Source organism: Labeo rohita, chromosome 23, assembly GCF_022985175.1.
Source record: "Labeo rohita strain BAU-BD-2019 chromosome 23, IGBB_LRoh.1.0, whole genome shotgun sequence".
Taxonomy (NCBI): Eukaryota; Metazoa; Chordata; class Actinopteri; order Cypriniformes; family Cyprinidae; genus Labeo; species Labeo rohita.
In genome coordinates, this window is record NC_066891.1 from 2,413,167 (window position 1) to 2,437,166 (window position 24,000).

General features: G+C 38.3%; 1 protein-coding gene across 2 annotated transcripts; it reads right to left on the reverse strand.

The window, feature by feature from the left end:
* Positions 1–160: 160 nt before the first annotated feature.
* Positions 161–20,151, reverse strand: zmp:0000001174 (retinoic acid-induced protein 2). 2 transcript variants are annotated; one of them, XM_051096435.1, is made up of 2 exons: positions 19,856–20,151; positions 161–6,230 (listed from the first exon to the last, which is right to left on the reverse strand). In XM_051096435.1, exon 2 carries the CDS (start codon positions 6,145–6,147, stop codon positions 4,429–4,431), a length of 1,719 nt encoding a protein of 572 aa, XP_050952392.1. In that variant the 5' UTR covers positions 6,148–6,230; positions 19,856–20,151; the 3' UTR covers positions 161–4,428. The 2 variants fall into 2 exon arrangements, with proteins under 2 accessions (XP_050952392.1, XP_050952393.1); XM_051096436.1 differs by lacking the exon at positions 19,856–20,151 and adding an exon at positions 6,312–6,453.
* Positions 20,152–24,000: the final 3,849 nt, after the last annotated feature.

Below are 24,000 nucleotides of genomic sequence, written 5' to 3' on the forward strand. Positions count from 1 at the left end.
GTACTTATTTAAAGAGAAAAGTATTTTTTTCTTACTCCATTGGCAAATCACTTGTTTCTTAAGCATGAAGTCGCTCGATTTTGCTCAAAAGTTTGAGATCAGTTAGACTTGTAATGTTTTTAAAAACGTCTCTTATGCTCATCAAGGCTGCATTTATTTGATCAAAAATACAGAAAAAAATCTGTAATATTGTAAAATGTTATTACAATATAAAAAACTGGTTTTTCTTTTAATATACTTCAAAATATAATTTATTCCCATGATACAAAGTTGAATTTTCATTTGCTGTTACTCCAGTCTTAGGTGTCACATGCTCCTTCAGAAATTATTCTAATATGCTGATTTATTATTGGAATTATCAATGTTGCAAATATTTTTTTGGAACCTGTGATTCTTTTTTTTCAGGATTCTGATGAACAAGAAGTTTAAAAAGAACAGCATTTACTCCAAATATGAATCTTTTCTAACAATGTAAATCTATGCTATCACTTTTTTATCAATTTAACACATCCTTGGTCAATAAAAGTGTTAATTTCTTTCCAAAAAAAAAAAAAAAAAAAAATAATTTACCAACCCCAAACTTTTGAACAGTAGTGTATATTGTTAGAAAACCTTTCTATTTTAACCTTTTAACCTTTGAACACAGACATAAAAATGCACTATCCAGACTTAAATTTTTATAATTCATGAATGAAAACATTTTGTAATATGATTTTGATCTACATTTTCCATGGTAATGCAAAGTCTGATTTTAAAGAGCCTTTCAAAGGATGAATTTTGAGATTTTAAGTTTTGATCACAGGAATATATTATAGTTTAAAGCATATTAATATAAAAACCAGTATTTTATATTATAAAAGCATTTTGCAATATTACTGTTTTTTTCTGTATTTTTGATCACATAAATGCAGCCTTGATGAGCGTAAGAGACTTTTTTTTAAAAAACATTACAAGTCTTACTGATCCCAAACTTTTGGGAAGCAATGTATATTAATTTTCTGAAAATAAGATGCTTTTCAAGTAAATACATCTTGGTTTAAGAATGTTTAGATATAGATAGAGACAAAAACTGAGGAAGGACATTTAGAGGCTTTAGAGTTAAAAACACTTCAGTACTGACATGAAAAAACGAGTAAAATTGCACAGCAGTTCATCAAATGTATTTGGTACTGTGAAAACGGAAGAAATCTGTCAAAAGAAAGTTCATTCAGTTCTACATGAAAATCCTTCCTGGCTCAATGTGAACTATAAAAGACGCCTTCCTGATTTTTCCCTCGGCAGGAATTCCAATAAACAAACACGCAAACACGAGACGGCACATTTCATACTGACATGTCAAATAAATCCTGCCTCGCTCATTTTTCTTTCTGTGGACTCTTCTCTGATGGGGTGTCTAGAATCTCATTTCAGTTCTGTTGAAAGTGGCATGAAACAAGTCGCTTTTCATCTGAGCCAATTCATCACTGGTACAGAACTAAATACTGCATTTTATAAATGCTAATAGCTGGTAGTTTGGCTGTGGAGATGATTTTAGGCTTGGGGTGAACTTGCATGAAGTTTGATTTACTGAGTTTACTCATGTTGTTCAAAGGATATTTTGGGTAAATTTCACAAAACATGTCAAGGACATGCCAGTAAGTCACACCGCACAAAAATCAAAAAGAAATAAAAGCCAAAAGAACTTTTGATAAGATTTTGCTGAAAGAAAATTAAACCTACACTATCAGTCAAGTTTTTGAACAGTAAAATTTTCAGTGTTTTTAAAGAATTCTCTTCTGCTCACCAAGCCTGCATTTATTTCATCCAAAATACATCAGAAATTTTCTGAAATATTTTTACTATCTAAAATAACTGTTTTTAATGTGAACATATGTTAAAATGTAATTTATTCCTGTGATCAAATCTCAATTTTCAGCATCATTACTCCGGTCTTCAGTGTCACACGATCCTTCAGAAATCATTCTAATACGCTGATTTGCTGCTTAAGAAATATTTTTTATTATTTATAACATTTTTTTAATAATTTTATTCAAATTTCTACTCTGCTGTTTTCAACATAATATTAATAAATATTTCCTGAGCAGCAAATCAGAATGTTAGAATGATTTATGAAGGATCATGTGACTGCAGTACTGATGCTAAAAAATCAGTTTTGAAATCACAGGAATATATATTACATTTTAAAATATATTGAAATAGAAAGCAGTTATTTTAAATAGTAAAAATATTTCAGAATTTTACCATTTTTGCTGTATTTTGAAAAAAAAAATGCAGGCTTGGTGAACAGAAGAGACTTCTGTTAAAAAAAAACAAACAAAAAAAAAACATTGGTAGTGCATATTTAGGACTGTTATAGTTTTTTTGCATTGTTATATTTTCATCATAAACACAGTTTTCCACCCAAATTCACAAAATGTAAAGCATTTAATGCTGCTCTAAATTAAAAATTAAAATAATACTAATAATAAAAAATACAGTAATTGTGGTCAACCAAAAATTCACAGTAAGAATAAAACAAGAATCACCACTGAGAATGAGATTTAAAATATAATAATATAATTTTATAGTCATCTTAGTAAGAAAGCTATATAACTGACACATTACAATAACCTATTGTATCACTGTGTGTGTGTGTGTATTTTCTTTTGATGTGGGATGACACATGAAATAATAACATGCTCATGGGGCTAATTTATCTGATTCAGTACTCAGTTTGTGATCTGGCGTCTGTCAGCTGTAGCTGGGTTTTAATAAGTTGATTACTAAACTGGCGGGGATGATCAGTAGGTTAATGAGAGGGTGGAAACCCGCGGTTCAATACACACCCTCATGCTATCAATCAAACCACCAGCCACATAAAAGCAAAAAAAAAAAAAAAAACTAATTCAGCATTCATAATCCACATTCAAATTCTTAATGAAAGATGGTAGGTGGCACATGAGATTTGTTTTTGATCATGAAAAGAGTGGGAATGAGGCCAGACCTAAAGGGGAGTTTGCAGTGGATTGTAAATATCACCAAAGCACATTTTTGATGAGGCGTTTTGACTGGGACTGAAGGTCAAGTTCACCCTCAAGCGCGTCTCCACATATTCAAATGTTCTATCGTTATGTTCTTTTCCTGTAATGTTACTTGGCATTGAATTGCAAGATAGAGTAACTTAAAACAGTGACTGAATAGCCTTAATAATAGCCAACTGTTTGTGCAACCTTGCCAACATCACCCACTAAGTTTCTCATTTTCACGAAACAGGGAATAACACGCACTGATGAATTTTGCACAATATGACCAGTAACATGTTTAAAGAAAACCAGGCTTGCCAGAGAAGGAAAAATGATCTTAATGCTTGCTGAGGGATAGATGTTTAATTTTAAATACTTCACGTCCATTGTCAGCAGTTCACCATTTAAAACACTGAAGGTATCGTTATAAAGATCATTAAAATCTGTACACTGTTGCAAGTGAAATTCTCCTTGTGTGTTCAATAAGCTAAAAAAATGACATTGAGTTGAACCCACGGCCATAAAAACAGCATTAATAAGCCATTTCTCTCAGATTTGTTGTCGTTAGGGACGAACCCCTGATGATTATTTAGTTTTAATTTGGTTTGGGGCTGGCGGTGGGAGGCTTTTTGCCCCCCAAAGGGAGGATGATGAAAACTATGCTTTGTTGCTACTGACAACCATTTCCTCCAATCATCAGACTCTAATGAAAGCGAGGTCTGGGCTTTGCCAAGTCATTATCAGGCTGCCATGCTAACCGCTTACCCCTCCTGTTCTTCAAAGAGGATGCTCCGCTCCAATGCCCCACTGATTAATACAGTGATTAGGGAAGCAAAAGGTCACGGTTCCCTTCTACAGTTCATTAGGACCCAAAATGGGAAACGTCTTGCACTCAGAGTGTAAACAGCGAGAGGAGAGGAAGAATTCAGCGAAAGCGTATTAGCGCAAGGAGAATTTGTCAGTACTACACGTTGCGTTTCTCACTGACAGCTGGCCTGGTTTCAAAACGGATCTCATGCATATTAATGACAATGCAGATTACGTGTAATGAATCATTCATGAGGACGTGTGACCGAAATCAAAATGCATAGGAAGGGAGTTGATTCTGGCATTGATGCTAAAGAATATCAGTAGTAGTGCAGTTTAGCTGGTTCTTTTACTTGGAGCATTTTCCTGTTGACTTTGTCTGATTGCTTTATAATGAGTGGATCAAATGCCAGCCGTCAGACCAGTGGCGGCCAACATCAGTCTAAATCATCTGGACAGTTTGGAGAACAAGCTCTAGGACTTATTTCTGCCAGGAATGCATTTAGCATCATACCCTGGTTAAATTTCTCAGACCAGCTTTTTTCACGGTAGTTATTTATCTAGCTACACCTTAGTCCTTGGTTTTCCCTCCACACTTTGAAAGCAAGAGCAGCATGTGTTATTTTCTGGGCAGAAACGCTGCCAGTCGCTGCTTCTTTATGGGCAGTATGTGAATCTCCTGGGAGCTTACTTTCTTCAGTTTGATGCCTCTGTTTTTAGAGATCTTTTTGAGCGGGTCACTGGATTCTCCTCGCTGATCCCCCGGGACCCGGGGCAGTGTAGCGAAGCCCCCTTGACTGGCATCACGCTTGATGGAAAAGTTCTTTGTAGAAACGCCTGACAATCCTTTTAGCTTGCTGCAGAATATGGCAGGCATGGCGTCTTTGACCGACACGATGACTTTGGCAGTCTGCGACGTGCTGACGATCTCGATGTTGCCGCCTCCGGTAAGTGCAGAGTCATGTACCGCCCCAGCCACCGTGCTCCCGTGACCGCTGTCTACCACCCACTTGTGCTGTCTGCTGAACTCTAGAGATGCTAAACCACTTAGCAGCTTGGTATCTAGCTTTGGCGTGCAGTCTACCGGACGTAGAACCCCAAGAGCCAAAGCCCCACTGCTAACATCGTCCCCTATGTGGCAAACCCTCTCCCTATCCGGGGCCAACGGCCCATATGTGCTACAAGTCTGGATGCATGTCTTTCTTATACTAGGTATAGACAAATCAAGGACACTGTCTTGTTGAAACGCCTGGATCCCTTGAGGAACATCAACGTGCATTGAAGGTTGAGGCGCCCTTATGGATAAATCTAGGACTTCTCCCTCTGTCACTACCGGGGATGAGCAAGAGCGAAAGGGTTGTTGGACTACTGCCATTTCCCTGCTGGTTAACGTCAAATGAGGGGAGATGTCACTAGGGGAAGTCTGTGTGCTTTTGCTTGAAGTACAAGCCGGTTTAGGAGAGTCTACCTCTACCTTGGAGTCCTTGCACATGGAGACGGGGACTGGGATTGGCACTGGGATTGGAAGAGGCACCGGAAGCGGGATCACAACGGGATAGGGGACAAGGAGGGTGGCTGGAGGCACCAGTGGGGTTAGCGGAGAGCCGTAGGGGTGCGAGAGAGGTGGAGGAGGTGGAGGAAGAAATGCAGAGGCAAGGTCTACCTGCGGGGAAGACACTGGGTGACAAGTTGGAGAAGAGTTCCCTTGGCCAGGAAAGAGGTCTTGCAAGATTGCTGCAAAGTTCGGGTTCTGAAGAAGAGTCAGTAGACTAGTATCCAACACTGGACTTGTGCCTTTCTGGTCCAGGACTGGAGGTGCTCCAAGAGCAAGAGAAGGATTCTGGCACAGGATGCTGTTCTGCAGCGGCAGGGCAGGACAAGTTGCCGTTTGCTGGAGCAACTGAGGATTCAAATGTTGGAGGACTTGTTGCTCCAAGACCAGAGGTAGGGACACAGGACCTTGACTGGTCATTAGGTACGAAGCGGCCCCTGATTGTCCAACTTGAGGGGCAGCTGGGCCAGCAAGGATTGGCAACACCACTGGACTCTCTCCCAAGCAGATTGGCTGAAGCACAGTTGTAGCAACCTTCAAGGCAACTCCGTTGGGAGACTCCGCAGCCGGGGTCACCACCGGGGTGGCTTGTAGTGTTAGCAGGGGTGACAGGGATCGCTTCGTGATGGTCGGGGAGTTGACATTCCATGCCTCGGCTGGAATAATTGGAGTGGCCTCTCCTTCGAGTTTCCCAACTGCATCAGTAGCGGTGGCTCCGCCGTTGCAGACTTCCTCCTGAGGGTTTGCCATGTCTACGGCTACAGAATCTTTGTACGGCTCTTCCATCGTGTCTTGATTGTGTAAATCTCTTTCAGGTGCTGCAAGTGGAGGATTTCATGGTTTTCTTGTATCAGGTGGAAGCTCAAACCCTAGAATCAAACAGGAGAAAAGGATTAGTAGTCTGCAACAAAAATGTTGAAGGAAACCACCACAATCTGTTATATCCTTACCTGTCCTCTATAACTTAATAACCAAAGCTAACAAGGCATCAAGGAGGCATTGTTTCCTTTCCTGCTCAAAGTTCAACCATCTGTTTTTGTCCACCGAGAGCTGTAAGCCTTCAGAATGATGTCATGACATGAGAGTGGAATCACAGACACAAACACAGAATTATGGGAGACACCAGAAGAGAGTTTACAAAGACTGGGAGCCTTTCGCTCAGACTGCCTACTTCGCTGGCTCGGGAGGGGAGCAAAACGAGCACGGGGGAGGATTTGATGAAATTACGTCGCAGAGCGCCTGGGTTTATTTGTTTATGAGCCAGCGTTAGTGCGGAGTTTATTACACAAAATGCTGCCAAGACTATGAAGTGAACCTCCCTCTGGCAAACACACAGAGAGCAAAAGAACGCCAGAGAGACAGAAAGGAGGAAAGAGAGAGTACCTTGAAGAGCAAGGGAGGAAAAAAGCCAAACTGAAAGTGCAAAAACGTGAGGGAAAAAAGATCAGGGGCATGCCGAAATGAGTGCAATCTTTCAAAGGGACTCACTGCACATTTTTGGTCTGCGTTAAGTACCCATTAAACATTGCAAGGTTTTTTTTGATGACCTGAACACGTGCACCAACCACAAACGATATTAATGGCAATAAAACCAACTTTTGCATATCTGTTTTTACTACCAAGTACCAGTGGCAGACATTCATAAGTTTTCTCCGTCAGTAAATCATGCAAAAATAATAAATCCAATGCTGATGAAGGTTGGGGGCCGGCTCATGCTAGCACACCGAGAACAGCCTTATCTGCATTTTTTCAGGCAAGCTGCGAAACAAAAGAAAGCTGCCAACTGATTTAGGACCAATTGTGTCCTAGGGTGAATTTCAGGACCACTTTTAAAGCACTGAATTTCCATTGCTAAACTGATGGAAGAACAGTGGGAAAAGTCAGATAAGGAAGCAGACGACCTCGACACATCTGCTCCTCTCTGAGTTCTCAGTGACAGTGTTTTTCACCGACCCTAAATCAACCATCAATCGATGAGTGCTGCGGTTTACAGAAAACGATCCAAAATCAGCCTTGCAGAATTCATTTATGTGTCTCAAATTATCTTTTAAATGTTCCGACATTCCAGTGTGAACATTTGCATTCACATGCAAAATCAAATATCCGCTCTCCTAAAAATTGAATGCTTTATCACCTTCAGCGTCCTTGCTGCAGCCCTGCGTTGGGTAATATCACATGTGTGAGGTGCATTTTTTCCCCCATCAGTCTTTGCACAAACATGTCTTTAATTTAAAATTAGTCTTAGCCTTTTCAAACTCTATGCCAAAGACGCTGAGTGACGTAGCTTGGCTCGAAACGGTGCGTTTGTTGAAGTCTTTGGAAAACAAACACATGCTTCGAATGCTACCCAATTACAATCCGTGAGAGGAACAGCCAAAAAACTTGGAAATAAATCCTGAGCGGGGATAAAAGTCGATAAATTACAATCTAGCATTGGAAAGCCAACAAGGTGGGTCGCCAAACCCTCTGTATGATTTGTTTCTGAGATACTGCATTCCAGATGGGCTTTCTGTGGGCCGACAGATTCCTGCAGTGTGAGACAGTTAATGCAAACAGCACTACAGAAGCACAGGCGTGTGCGTTCACAGCAGCAGGTGAGAATGGTTAGATCGCAACACTAAATCTGAGCTAAAAACATGGATAAAAGAACCACCAAAAACACCATCTGCCATTGTTGCACCTCAAAGGTTATGCAACAACAAAACCTAGGAACAGTGCTCTCATGTGAGTCAGTTTTCCCAGCCATTAGAGCTAAATTAAGTTTGTTGTTGTGATGCTACATACACTTAAAAAAAAAAATTCCGCTTCCTAGGTCAAAAAATGATTTTGGATAAAGAATTTTAAACCTTCTCATTTTTGGATATATCGTACCCAAGAATATTTTAGAATATGACTAACTTTATCGGTCACTACAAAAGCATGTGGCTGGCAAACAAAACTAACAAAAAGGACAGAAACAGATGTGAAACCTCCAATTGCAAATGATTGTGTTTACTGGAAGTGTTTCATACAGATAAAATGAAGTGAATTTTTGAGCTTTGATGCTAGTATGAGCTGGAATGTGATGATTAACACCGTCTAGACGGGAAGCATCGGATGTCCACTAACCTAGACAAATCTGCTACGATTTTGAGGCTACACTTGAGCAATACTAAAAAAATAAAATCCTACTTGGAAATTCACTGGTATAAAAATTCACTTTAAATTAGTTATTTTAATAAAGCAAAACAATTACAGCAACAAAGCGCAAAAAAAAAAAACTGCATTATTTTTTCAACAAATGCAACTGGTGCTTTGCTGACAAACAGAGCTGGGTAGATTACTTAATTTATTCTGCATGCCAAATTTATTTATGCTTAAAATGAATTCTGATTACTTTATAGATTACTTTATTAAACTTTCATAATTGCTCATGGTCAATTGCTTGAGAGATGTTTTCCTAGTTAAATTCAGAAAGGAACATTTAAACGAGAAAAAACGAATTATAGAGAATCAATAAATTATTATGATTCACTGCCATTGTGTGAATAATATGTAATCCCTAAAAATGTAACTGTAATCTGATTATGAGTTTTTAAAATGTGATACATTCTAATTAGAATCTTATTATGTAATCCAGATTACAAGTAATCAGTTACTTCCCAGCACTGCTGACAAAGAATATATTTCAGTGGTTAACTGTTGACTTTGGTCTCTGCTATTCAGCACTAGAGCACTAGAGTTACTTACTGGCTTAATATGATAACATGGCATCATCTAGACGAACCTATCCTGGATTTGTCTTCATTTATAGTCGTCTATCAGATAATGGAGCACAAACCGCATGCAGGGCGAACTCCATTCTACAACTGGAAAATGGAACAGATGGAACAATTTAGCAACAATCTTCTATTCCATCCACAGGCGCTGTTGTCATGCCAACCACAGGGCTAATAAATCCATCTCCCGTGTTGCGTGCTGAAGCTGCCGTTTTGCCCCCCACCACTGAGATGGAGCCCAGAAATGATTCTCCACTCCACAACCACCCTGACCTCACATACAACCCGATTGACTTTTCTCAGTGTAGCCGATCTGGTAATGATATTAGCAGAGTTAAGTTTCCACTAGCTTAACAAGTCTCTTGGCAACAGTTACTTAATCTCGGAGCCATCCACATCACGAAAAAATTTCTCCGGTGCCATCAGTGCAATGCTTTCACACTAGATTTTTGTTGCAGACTACAGTTTGTTTGAATTCAGTTTGGTTGTTGAACAAAAAGTCTAAATATGATTGGTCAAACTGATCTGAATTTTATATGACTTGCATTGAATTGATTGATTTGCATTGCTACGTGTTCCCTAAGTGTTCTGATTGAACTCGGACTAGTTTTATAGTGTGTGCACACCAAAAGCAAAGCGAATATTTGCATCACATCACTCATTCTAGATTACTTGCAGGATGTTTTTCGCGTCATTCACGCAATTAAAACATTGCACACGCTCTTCTCCATTTTCTAATATAACCAGATATGTCAATAAGTAGCCTAGGGGTGGACCGATATGCGTTTTTCGAACCGATGCTGATACCGATTATTGCAGATCAAGTACTGACAGCCGATATTTTGAACCGATATATACGTCTGATGTAAAAATGAAAATGTCAAAATTAAGAATAACAGGGGCTCCGACAAAAACTCTCTTTAATTGCTTTTTAAATTACTTTAATCTGCAAATCGGTTTTGAAAAAGCATAATATCGGCACTGACAATCAGCCAGGCCGATAAATGGTCAATTTCTATCAATAAACTTTTCGCCAAAGACGCATTTGAGGTGAATATTGTGTGTTCATGACAATCATAAATTGACATCTATTTGCGTCTTTGCATTGACTTTGTATGTAATCTACTAATAAATAAAATTCGTTTTTGGTGCACACACACCATTAAAAGTTAATCATCTAATTCTTTTCTGCAGCAGAAGTCACTTTATGTCAGTTACATTAAAATGTAAATTGGACTGATTTGAATCTGAAAAGAATGATTACAGCTTGGTTAACTGCTAGTTAGTCAAACTAGTTCTTAAGACACCAACTTGAAAAAGTGACTACTTATGCAACTTTTTGGCAATTTTATCATTCAGCAGGCAAAAATCAGTCTGATTGCGAAGAAAGAAGTTTAGCCAAAATGTAATCATGTTTAGTGGTTTATTTCAATCCCCAACTCCAACTATGAACAATACAGTGCATTGTGGATTGTGTAAATGAAAAGTCTATTATTTTCTCCATAGTGAAATTGATGTTTAACACTAACTGATAAACCTTTAAAGACAGACCAGTTGAGCTGCCAGGTTTTTAATCGATAACATACAGTGTTGCTAGGTCCGTGGTTTTCCTGCGAAATTGGGCATCTTTAATATTGTTGTCACAGGTTGTTTTTTTACATGTCCAAGGGTTTAACTGACCCCAATAACATAATAATTAGACCCTGGAGTACTAAAAATGTTTTATTCTTTTATTTTGGGCAGGTTTTGTTGTGAAAACCTGGCAACCCTGATAATATATTGAAGCAATCAGCCCGCATTATTTCAAATAATTAAAAAAAATGAGTCAGAGGAATTCCTGGTGAAAAACTACATTACCCATAACGCAACAAAAAACTCCAAATCAGAGAATGGCAACAAGCAAACTGTGCCAAAAGAACTATTTTTGGCCTGGTCCACACCTATAAACGCTGCAAATGACAGAACCTTCATATGCTCATAAAATACTTAAATATTTGTATGCATAATGAACATATTTTGCAATAAATGTAAACATCTTTAAAAATTTATACTTTTATATGTACTTTACTTTAGTTTTTATTTAAATTTTCATAATGCTTCATGCAATTGTAGTCGTTTCCTTTATTAAAATAGTTAAATATCTTTGTATTTTTGTTATAGTTTCAAATACATGTTTGCTTTAAATTAAAGTGTGTAATGTTGTGATTCACTTTATTTTTTGTGAATTAGCATATAATTTTAGAAAATACTAAATTCAGTGTTAATGTAGTACTCAGGGTTGCCAGGTCTGTGAAACAAAACCCGCCTAACTGCTAATAAAAACAAGCCCAGTCATGTTTTTTCCACAGTTTTTCCATTTTTAATTGTCCATTCCATCAAAATCATTTTACAACGGTGAGAGGAGATCACTTAAAAACAACCCGCAGCAACAGTGTAAAAATAGCCCAATTCTGCAAAAACTTGGCAACACTAGTCTTTCTGGCGTTTCTTAGTAATTATTTGTGAAATCTAGCAGTTTCTGAGTGAAAATCATTTCAAACTAAATCCTACACCATTTTTTCAGTGTGGTTTGGTTCAAGGCTTGTAAATTTTAAATTACAATTTTTTTAATCCTTATTGGAAAATGTTGCTGAACCAACACATGAGCTGAAAAAGTGGGCAACCCCATCTTAATCTTCTATAATAGTGATACTTGCCAAAGCATTTTGATTAACCCCTTCTTTGGTGGATACATACGATCACATCAGTACAAAGATCCATAAAGAGTCTCCCGTGATGGTCTTAGACGAATCTACAGTGGTGTCTTCCTGTAATAAAATAGCATCCATGTGCGATGTGGTCAGCCGTCTCATGCCTGAGGACTTAGACTTCTAAGGGATTTATGAGTTGGGAAGTGTTCAGGGAGGCTGAAATCAGCCTGGGAAGATGACGAACACAGGCAAAATTGCCTCTGGGTGCCTCTTACATTGCAGACCTACAGCACATGCGGTGCATCCAACACCCTCAGACACACACACACAGATTGAAGAGGGTCTAATAAGAGCAGTGTGTGTTTGTGGTGCACTCTCCTAATGCCCACTGACAGTCATCTCTGTACAAAGCCTCCTCTCATTTAAAGCTAGAAGCAGAAGCTTCTAAAAATCTCCTGACAGCTGTATCTAGTATTGAGAGTCATGGATGGGTCTGAATTCAAATGCTTTTTAAAATCTGCAACAGTTCAACGTGCAAACAGGGTACAAACCAGATTTCTAGTACAGCGGGGGACAGAAAATAGCTAAGCAACATGGAAACTGTAGTGCTTTAAAGCACACATAAACACAGCATTTAATTAAATGGTGTTTACACAAGGACCTGACCCCGGGTCAGCTATTCTGAGCATGCATTACAGCAACAAAGCTTTTCTGTTTTTTACTCCTCCAACATTATGTACAAGTAAAATGCATTCAGTGTTTTACCACTTTAACAGGCTAAGCAGCGATAAAACTAGATTTTTTTTCAGTGTGAACTGCAAACTAGTATTATGAGTGGTTGTCAGGGCATCACTATGTGGTTGCTAAGGTGTTCTGGGTGGTCAATTATTAACTCACAAAATATCATAGATTTGTTTATTCTGGTTTAACATATATATCTCAGATTTTTTTAATTCTGGTATTTTTTATGCATACAATATTTATATTATATTTTGTCTGATGTCCATTATTGAATCTAGAAATAGATGCAACTGGACAGGCTGCAATTGTTCTCGGGTGATAACTGCTGGTTCTGACCGCTTCAGGGTCAGCGTCGGGACCGGAGCACAGATGCACGCGTGGATCTTATGAGGCCATGAATAGTGCATTTGTGCGTGTGCACAGGGCGGCCCAGCACGGCCCGAGACAGCCAGACGCGAGAGCAAGATTACAGACGACAGTGGGGGAAGGGGTGCACAAACACCGTCTATCCACATGGACGAACAGTTGTACAGATGATGCGCTGCTGATCTGAAGGGTGAGCTCACTGGAGCTGATGTGTTGTCAAAACAATCACACACACTGATTATGGCAACAGCATAGAGATGCTTCAGGATCACCATCACTGAACACCATTAAAGACCACAGAATCACCTCTAAAAACAACTGCTTGGGTGTTGTGGGTGGTGAAGTGTTGCTATGCAGTTGTTGTGGATTACTAGGGTGTTCCAAATGTTTTAAGCATGTCACTATGCAGTTACAATGTTCGTCTGGGTTGCTAAGGTGTTGCGAGTGTTTTAATTGTGTTACTAAGCAGTTGCGACGTTGTCCGGGTTGCTAAGTTGTTCCCAGCGTTTTAATTGCGTAGCGAAGCAGTTGCGACGCTCGCCCGGGATGCTAAGGTGTTCCGAGTGTTTTAATTGAATAGCGAAGCAGTTGTGATGTTCTTCTGGGTTGCTAAGGTGTTCTGAGTGTTTTAATTGCGTTACTAAGCAGTTGCAACGTTTTTCTGGGTTGCTAAGGTGTTCCGAGCGTTTTAATTGCGTAGCAAAGCAGTTGTGACGCTCTTCCGGGATGCTAAGACATTCTAAGTGTTGAGTGCATCATGATGTTCTTCTGGGTTGCTAGGGTGTTCCAAGTGTTTTAAAAGTTTGTCACCATGTTCTTCTGGGTTACTAAGGAGTTCCCAGTGTTTTAATTGTGTTGCTAAGAAGTTGTTACATTCTGGGTTGCTAAGGTGTTGCAAGTGTTTTAACACGCCACTATGTTCTTTTGGGTTACTAAGGTGTTCCAAGTGATTAAAGTGTGTTGTTACGTTCTGAGTGTTTTTGAGTGTTGCTGCATTCTTTTGGGTTGCTAAGGCATTCTGAGTGTTTTAAGTGCGTCACAATGCTCTTCTGGCTGCTTTTCTGTGTGGAAACTTAGATTCTCAGTGTTTTAACCATGTTGCTATGTGATTGTAAATAAGTCCTAAGTGGTTGCTGGGTGGCTTCAGCTTTGTTAATCAATTGATTTGTAGTGTTTTAGGGTGTTACTATGTAGTTGCTATGTGACTGCAGTGGTGTTTTTGGTGGTGTTGGCTGCTAGGGATTTCTGGGTAGCAGCAAGAGCATTGCTATGCAATTCTTTGCAATGCAGCTACATTTTTTCATTTAAATCATTAAATCATTTTGCTATATGATTTAATGGGTGATAAGTTGTTCTGTGCCGTTTCTATGGGATTGCTATGCAGTTGCTAAGGTCTTCGGGGTAGCTCCTAGGGTGTAGTTGATCTTACTTCAGCAGACATAAAACACACAAAAAACCCAAACTGGTCTCAAACCAGTGGTTAAGAGCTCTGGGATGCCCCACCAGTGGACTGTGGTGGCAGATGCTATAAATAGACTCCATTGGAGGGGCGATTTAATTAAATATGAGGTAACATGATCTGTGTAGGCCAGACAGCAGATAGCAACTCGTCCTATACTTCCGTTATCATTAACAGCTAAACGGCCCTCATGCACGGTAACTCAAGCCTGCTGTTATGACAACAGGGTCAAGGGCCAACAGCAGAATCTATACAGGAAACAATGAGACGATTACACAAGCACCTACACGACAGAAAACATGAAACGGACATGACAGAAGACTTAATCTAATGAGCACAGTGCAATCATCGCTGCTGTACTGCATCACCTGCCAGAACGAGGTATTGGGTGACACCAGATGAAACGTGTTCTAGGAAGCGATGATACTGGTACAGTGTCTCAGAGTAAAGTCAGCTACAAACTAGAGAGAGCTATGTTTGACAGATGTGTAAAAACACCTAGTGTAGCAAGGTCTTAGAAGCCATCCAGAAGACCTTAGCAACTGTATAGCAATGACTTAGCAACTTCTCAGATGATCTTAGTAATATGCTTAAAACACTCTGAACACCATATAGCAACACTGTATAGCAATGCCCTAGCAACCACCCAAAACACTGTAATAAACTCCAGGAGAACCTTAGTAACTTCTTATCAACGTGCAACTGCATAGCAACACACTAGCAATGACAATGAACACCCTGGCAACCATTCAGAAGATAGCAACACTCTGAACACCTTAGCAAATTTATAGCAATGTTCTAGTCGCCACATGAACACGCTAGTACAGAAGACCTAGCAACTGCATAGCAACACCCTAGCAACTACCCTGAACACTTCGCAACCACTCAGAAACTAGCAATCTGCTTAAGAGTGAACAACACCTAACTAGCAACCTGTGAACACCTTAGCAACTATATAGCAATGCCCTAGTCACCCTAGTCACCATGTAAACACACTGGCAGCCACCCAGAAGACCTTAGCAACAGCATAGCAACACCCTAGCAACCACATTAAACACCATGGCAACCACCCAGAAAATAGCAACCTGCATCACACTATGAATACCTTAGCAACTGTATAGCAATGCCATTGTCACCACCTGAACACCCTGACAACCACCCAGGAGACCTTAGCAACTGCATAGCAATGCCCTAGCAACCCCTCAGAAAATCTTAGTAACTTCATAACAACATGCTAGAAACACACTACATACTATAGCAGTCACACAGAAAATAGCAACCTGTGTAACACTATGAACGCCTTAGCAACTGCGTAGCAGTTCCCTAGTCACCATGTGAACACACTGGTGTTTTAATTTTAGTGTTTTAAGCATGTTTTTATGAAGTAACTAGGATTAATAAAATGTACACAGTGTCAGAAGACTGTTTCTATGAAGCTACTATTAACCTCAACTGCAACTGCATAGCAACACCCTAGCAACACCCAAACACACCGGCAACCATTTAAAAATCTGAGTAACTTCAGAGCAACTTACTTTAAGTCCTTAGCAACCAATAGCAATGCTCTAGTCACTACCAAATTACTCTGGCAACTACCCAGAAGACCTTAGCAACTGCCAAACAATGCCCTAACAACCACCCTGAACACCTTGGCAGCCACCCAAAAAAAAATAGCAACCTGCTTAACACTACAAACACCTTAGCAACTGCATAGCAATGCCCTTGTCACCACTTCAATACCCTGGAAACCACCAAGATGACCTCAGCAAGTGCATAGCAATGCCCTAGCAACCACCCCAACACCCTGGCAACTACACAATAATTGTTTTAAGCATGTTTCTATCACGTTACTAAGATTATTGGGTGGTTGCTATGCAGTTGCTACAGTGTTCATAGTGTCTATAGCACGTTTCTATGAAGTTACTACAAACACAAGCAACTGCAAAGCAATACCCTAGCAACCACCCAAATACGCTAATCTTACTAACTTTAGAGCAACTTGCTTAAACTCATTAGTAGCCACATAGCAATGCCCTAGTCACCACCTGAACACCTTGGCAACCACTCAGAAGACCTTAGCAAGTGCATAGCAATGCCCTAGCAACCACCCAAACACCATAATCTTACTAACTTCAGAGCAACTTGCTTAAACTCCTTAGTAACCACACTGGAATGTCCTAGTCACCACATGAACACCTTGGCAACCACACAGAAGACCCTAGCAACTGCATAGCAACACCCTAGCAACCACCCAAACATGATAAATTACCAACTTCAGAGCAACTTGCTTAAACTCCTTATTAACCACATAGCAATGCCGTAGTCATCACCTGAACACCTTGGCAACCACCCAGAAGACCTTAGCAACTGCATAGCAACACCCCAGCAACCATCTAGAACACCTTACTAACAACCTAGGGAACTTTAGTAATTGCATAGATATTTTTAAAACACTCTAAACACACTAGCAACTGCATATTACTGACCTAGTAACCAACCAAAATGTCTTAGCAAACACACAGAAGACCCTAGCAACCACTTTGAACACCCTGGAACACACTCAGATCTTAGTAACTCCATAACAACATGCTTGGTACGCCTTAACTGCATAGCAACACCCTTGCAACCACTGTTACTGTAGTGAAATGTGCATGCGTTCCTTTATGACTCTGCTCTGTGATCAGTGTGATGCTGAACACAGATCTGAGTCCAGCAGCGTACGACAGGTGTTCCTGGAAGGAACGGCACAATTAAGCTCCCCTGCTGAAACAGGCAAGAGTGAACAACACCTAAATACAACATCACAAACTAGCCAGCTCAACATAAACACTACAATACATTCCAAAACACAATCTAATGTAATGATAAATAAACGCTTGTTCATCTGAATGTTTGAATCATGACTTTGTGCATCATCTGAGGTCATTCACCCCCCAAATACAACAACATTCTTTTTCACACACAGACACACACATACACGATGCTCCACCTCCTCAAGCATTGTAAAAGAGCAACCCAAAAGACAAAGGGACAGCAAGTCTGATGCCGTCGACACAGGACATTCCTGAGTTGACTGGCCTGTGGCTTAAGGCCTAAAATAAGATTAGGCAACTACTCGAGAATTACACGGATCCTCTGAAACTACAAACCATTCCTTAAAAGAGTTTGCTACGGTTTTGCTATGGTTATGGTTTTGGGAAAGTAGTGTTTTAAAAAAAATGTTTTTGGAAAATTGTCGTCAAAACGTTCAATGCAAATAAAATGCAATAAATATAGTTAAATTACTACATTTATTTAGATATTGGTATTTGTTCATAATGCAATTATGATATTTAATCTTTAATTGCACGAATACAACTGCAATAAAATGCAATATTTAGCTCTATTTTTACTTAATTTTAATATATAAAAAGCCACATTTGGAAACATAATGGCACGTATTGTGAATATTCAATATGTATAAATATTTAAAGGATATTCTCCTAGTAGTTTCAAAATTATAAAAATATGACCAAATGTCATCTTTATGATGTACAATTTATTATTATTATTACACGCACCAAAACATCCCTGCACCTTCATTAACCTCATTAACTTTGCAATGTTTAAAGAAAACAATCAGCAGATTGCCAAAAAAAAAACACACGAATATGATAAAAAAAAAAAAAGTTATGTTCCAAATTTGAAATTGATATCACAAAAACTGGGGATCCCACGAGATTTAGGCCCTATACCAAAAAATAGCCACTTGATGACACCCAACTGCTACTAAGTGTTTGTTGTTTTTTTTTAATGCAATTTGGTTACAAATGTCACATTTGTCACAATTTTACTTCTATTACAAAATATTACAAAACCAAATACGGAACACTGCAACTCAGACCTGAGATTCATCAACATTAGAAAAGGTTTTGATTATAAAATATTGTATAATAATAATGTATAATATAATTTTGTAATATGATACTTGATACCGCCCCCTAGAGGGAGGAGCCTGTTAAAGGTTTTAAAGTATCATTTCTGTGTTAAAGCAATGTCTGATTTCTCTTCATTTATTAAATTTAAAAGTTGTTACAAGTTACAAAATGAGACTGGTCAATGTCCAATTTCAAAATGTTTTTTACAGGATGAATTTTGAATGGTTATGCTTTTGAATGATATCTAATTTAGGATGACTACTAAAACAAGTGTGGGGAAACTGCAATAAAAATAGAGCCCTGTGCAGCATATATTGTCTTTATGCTGTACACTTTTATATATATTATTGCAGTGAAATGGGTGCTGACAGGTGCTAATGTGTGAATACTGATGTTCTAACGATGGCTCTCCAGGCCAATTTAATGAACTGACGATGGTCGGTCGTCCTCTAAATTTGCAAACGTGTGCGCGCAAAGGTCAAGAAAACCCAGCCTCAGTTTAACCCCCAAAGCTTTCAAGCCTGCAAACGTGACCTAATGCTTTCAGAAGTGCATGTGTGAGTGCGTGAGGCAGCATTGATTAACTCAATCGACAGAACTGTTACAGAGGACATAAACAATTCCACAGTTCCACCGTTACCACGGACACCATCCAGCCCCATTATGATGTCACAGCCTCATCAAGAATGCAGTTACATTCCATTTGCAACATTACTAGAGCCTGTAACATCATAATCATTTCTTTGAAATGGTCGTTTCAGCATTTTTATGCTGCTCAGGAAGCTTCACAGTGCTGTTATTGATTTAATGTACAGTGCATTTTTTATTAGAACTACTAAATGTGTTTGTAAGATGCTCTTTGTCACTCATTGAGATTCCATTCTCTGCAATAACATCTAAACGCCATTTTTAAGCATTTAAAGTCTAAAGCACCAAGAGCTTGTACCACCACCACAACTACCTAATTATGCCAATATCCCTCACCAGGGAGCTCTTGAGTTACCCATCAGCTATTTGTAAACATATCTGACCCTATAATCCCCAAGGCGCACACATTAAAGAAACAGTACACCCAAAATGCGTCATTAAAAACTGTACAGTTCACGGGTTTGTAACGTCATGAAGGTGAGTAAATATTAACTGAATTTGCATTTTTAGGTGATCTGTCCCTTTAAGACCAACATCATCCCTGTTATTTCAACAACGCATCAATCAGGGACGCGTAAACATTTCAAAACAACATTTATGCGCGTTATTTTTAACCTACTATTCGGTCTAATTGTTTAAGTATAAGAACATATAATGTTCCTAAGCGGTTCTGTACGATCTGTGAATCCCTTTAAATCCACGAGAGATGCCCGAGCACCTGTGCGGCCGCCCGACGGGTTTACTGTGGGGTGTCATGTCTGTTTCTACATCCTACGACACCCTGTTATTGGATAGACATTATATACACTATACTATTAAAGCATTATGTAACATATAGGGAAGAAAGCGATGCAATCCTGTGTCACTTAGTACGCGAACATTGACAATCACAGATAAAAGGCGATCACACGTTACCTCGGAATGAATATAATGTCGCTCCTGAGTCGCGCGTTATTTCTGTATTTTCCTCGTTTTCTTCTCGGTCGGTCGCTCGAACGCTGTCATTAAGCACTCGTCGGTTTCCGCTGGAAGGGTTTGGCTGCTCGTGTGCCTCATATGAGACGCGAACGATCCGCTATGTGTGTCGGTTTACGGTGGCGAACGCAGGCCTGTGACGCGCTTCTCAGCGTTTCACCGTAAAGCGCGACGGATGTGTCGGTGTGACGCTCGTCTGTGGCCGTAGAGCCGCTGTGATCCGCTCTCTCTCTCTCGCACAGTCTCTCTCTCTCACTGTGTGTGTGAGGGTCTCTCACTCACACAATCTCTCTCTCTCTCCGCATGTAGCATCCAAAGGCAACATCCTAATGTATAAGCTAATTATTATTCATCACATTTAACCTCTGCAAAATGTTTACTATGGTAGTGATAATAGCATGGTGTTTTTGGATACACCATAGCATTGTCATAAAAAGACAGGGCATCATTACAAAACCCATGGTGCATGTACAAATATATGGTATTACTCTAATGCATGTACAGAGTGTTATTACTGAGGTGCATATAAAGGCATGGTAAAATTACTAAAATATGGGATTACTCTAAAATAATTAATGCAAACAAAAACCATGGTATTATAATGGTGCATATAAAAGCATAGTATTAAGACATCCCCATAGTAGCATGTCCAAAACATGGTATCACTCTGATTCATTTGCAGAACACAAGGTATTACCATGGTAAAAACATGGTTTTACTATGATGCATGTGCAACAAGACGACGCTGTACTGTCATAGCAAATGTCTAAAAACATAGCATCACCATGATGCACGTGCAAAACACAGTATTACCACGGTACCATCCAGAAAACATGGTAACGCTTGTAAAAACGTAGTACTGCCATGGTAACATGTCCAGAAGCATTGCACTACTATGATGTGTGTACAAAAAAACATGGTATTATCATAGCATGTCTAAAAACATAGTATTACTATGATGCTTGTGAAAAAAACATGGTATTACCATGGTAACACATGCAAAAATCATGGTATTACTATGATAACCTACCTAAAAACATGGTATTACTATGATGCATGTGCCAAGAACATGGTATTACCATGGTAACAAATGCAAAAACATGGAATTACCCTGGTAACATGTCTAAAAGCATAGTGTTACTATGATGCATGTGCAAAAATCATGGTATTACCATGATAACCTACCTAAAAACATGGTATTACTATGATGCATGTGCCAAGAACATGGTATTACCATGGTAACAAATGCAAAAACATGGTATTACCATGGTAACATATCTAAAAGCATGGTATTACTATGATGCATGTAAAAAAAACATGGAATTCAGAATCAGAATCAGAATCAGAATGTGCTTTATTGCCATGTATGTTTACACATACTAGGAATTTGTTGTAGTGACAGAAGCTCCACAGTGCAATACCATGGTAACATGTCTAAAAGCATGGTATTATTCTGATGCATGTAAAAAAAACAAGGTATTATCATAGCACATGTCTAAAAGCATAGTATTACTATGATGAATGTGCAAAAAACATAGTATTATGATGGTAGCATGTATAAAAGCGTGGTATTACCAAGATGCATGTGCAAAAAACATAGTATAACCTTGGTAACACATGCAAAAACATTGTATTACCATGGTAACATGTCTAAAAACATGGTATTACTATGATGCATGTATAAAAAACATGGGATCGCCATGTGCACCAGTGCACCAGTGCACATCCAAAAACGTTGTATTACTGCAATACATGTGCAAAAACATGGTATTACCATGGTAACACATGCAAAAACATGGTATTACCATGGTAACACATGCAAAAACATGGTATTACCATGTTAACATGTCTAAAAGCATGCTATTACTATGTTGAATGTTAAAAAAAAACATGGTATTGTCATTGGTAATGTCTAAAAATACATGTATTACTATGCATTACCATGTATATGCATTACTATGATGCACATGTGCAAAAACATTGTATTACCATGGTAACACGGTAATACCATGCACCATGTTTTTGGTATTTTTTTTAAAACATTCATCATAGTACTAGCATGCTTTTGACAATCATGGTAATACCATTTTGCACATGCATCATAGTATTACTATAGTTTTGGACATGTGCTATGACAATACCATTTTTTTATACTTGCATTTTGGACATGTTACCACCATGGTAATACTATGTTTTTGCGCATGCAACATAGTAATACTATAGTAACATATAAAAACATGGTGTTGTTATGGCATATATTATGGCAAAAGACCATGATGCATGTTACATATTAATGGTCATTTTTGTAGCTCTATAGTTACTAAAAAACATTGGTTTTTAAGTCTTGTTGATTCTATTAACTATAATTTCCACCAGAATACTGTAGTTTTCCTGCAGCAGAATCATAAATCTAAATAGAGTAAGAAGCTTTCGGTGTTTTCTTCATTTCTGGTTTTGATGACAGTGTAACATAATAGCAGAGTTTTACTACGGTAACTTCCAGTGCTGGGTTTAACAAAGCAGCCGTATAATGAGAATAAGTGAAGCGGCTGATGAAGATGTTGACATGAGCAGCTCTCACGGTTGAGGTTTGGCTTCCCGAGGCTTATGCTGGATTAGCTTTCATTGACGGGTCAGTCAGAGGAGGGGGGTGTTGCAGTGGCTCCCAGGAGGCCCTGTATCTGCCGCGAGCAGCCGCGGGTCACGCCTGCAGGCCTGGATCTGCTGGAGGAGGATGTTTAATGGGTCTTAATGAGCCGCCGGCCGCTGAGTCACTCGCGCAAATGTCCTTCTCCAACCTTCTCCGTTTCGCTCGCAGGATTGAGTGAGAATTAGACAAGAATCGGTTTCGAGAGGAGATATTCACTTACTGCCACTAGATGTAAAACCTTACAACAACAGAATGACGTTCATGCACAAAGATCCATCGTGTGGATATACCCAAGGTCCAACATATAAATATTCATATCATGAAACTGCTTGTTGTCCCAATACAAATGTCCTTCACCAATGTTAATTAATCTTAAATAAATAAGCAAGCTGAAGTCATATTTGTAAAAAAAAAAAAAAGATAAGCTAAATAGCGCACCTACCGCTCATATACATTTATAAAAAAAAATAAATGAAATCATTAAAAATAGCGCAACTACAGCTAATATATTTATATATAAAAAGAAAATCTATAAACAAAGCAACTATAGCTGATTTTTATAAAAATAAAAATGAATAACAATAGTGCAACCACAGCTAATATTTTATTTATATATTATATATATAAAAAAAACTATAAACAGAGCAACTAGCTGAAATTTATATATAAAAAAGCGCAACTACAGCAAATATTATATGAATAAAAATATAAAAAAAAAAAATAGAGCAACTACAACTGATATTTATACAAATAAATAAAAAAATGGCGCAACTATACAGCCAATTATATTTATAAAAAAAAGAGCTATAAACAGAGCAGCTGATATTTATAAAAATAAATAAAATGAACAACAATAGCGCAACTACAGCTAATATTATATTTATAAAACAAAAAAAAATCTATAAACAGCCACTACAGCTGATATTTATAAAAATAAAAAATAGCGCAACAGCAAATACTATATTAACAAAAATAGATCAAATAAATAAAAAATAGAGCAACTACATCTGATATTTATGAAATTAAATACAAATAGAAAAATAGCGCAAATACAGCTGATATTATATTTACAAAAATAAATCAAATCAATAAAAAAGTGCACCTACAGCAAATATTATATGAATAAAAATATATAAAATAAAAATAGAGCAACTACAACTGATATTTATACAAATAAATTTAAAAAAAGGCGCAACTACAGCCAATTATATTTATTAAAAAAAGAGCTATAAACAGAGCAGCTGATATTTATAAAAGTAAATAAAATGAACAATAGCGCAACTACAGCTAATATTATATTTATAAAAAAAAAAAAAAATATCTATAAACAGCCACTACAGCTGATATTTATAAAAATAAAAAATAGCGCAACAGCAAATATTATATTAACAAAAATAGATCAAATAAATAAAAAATAGAGCAACTACATCTGATA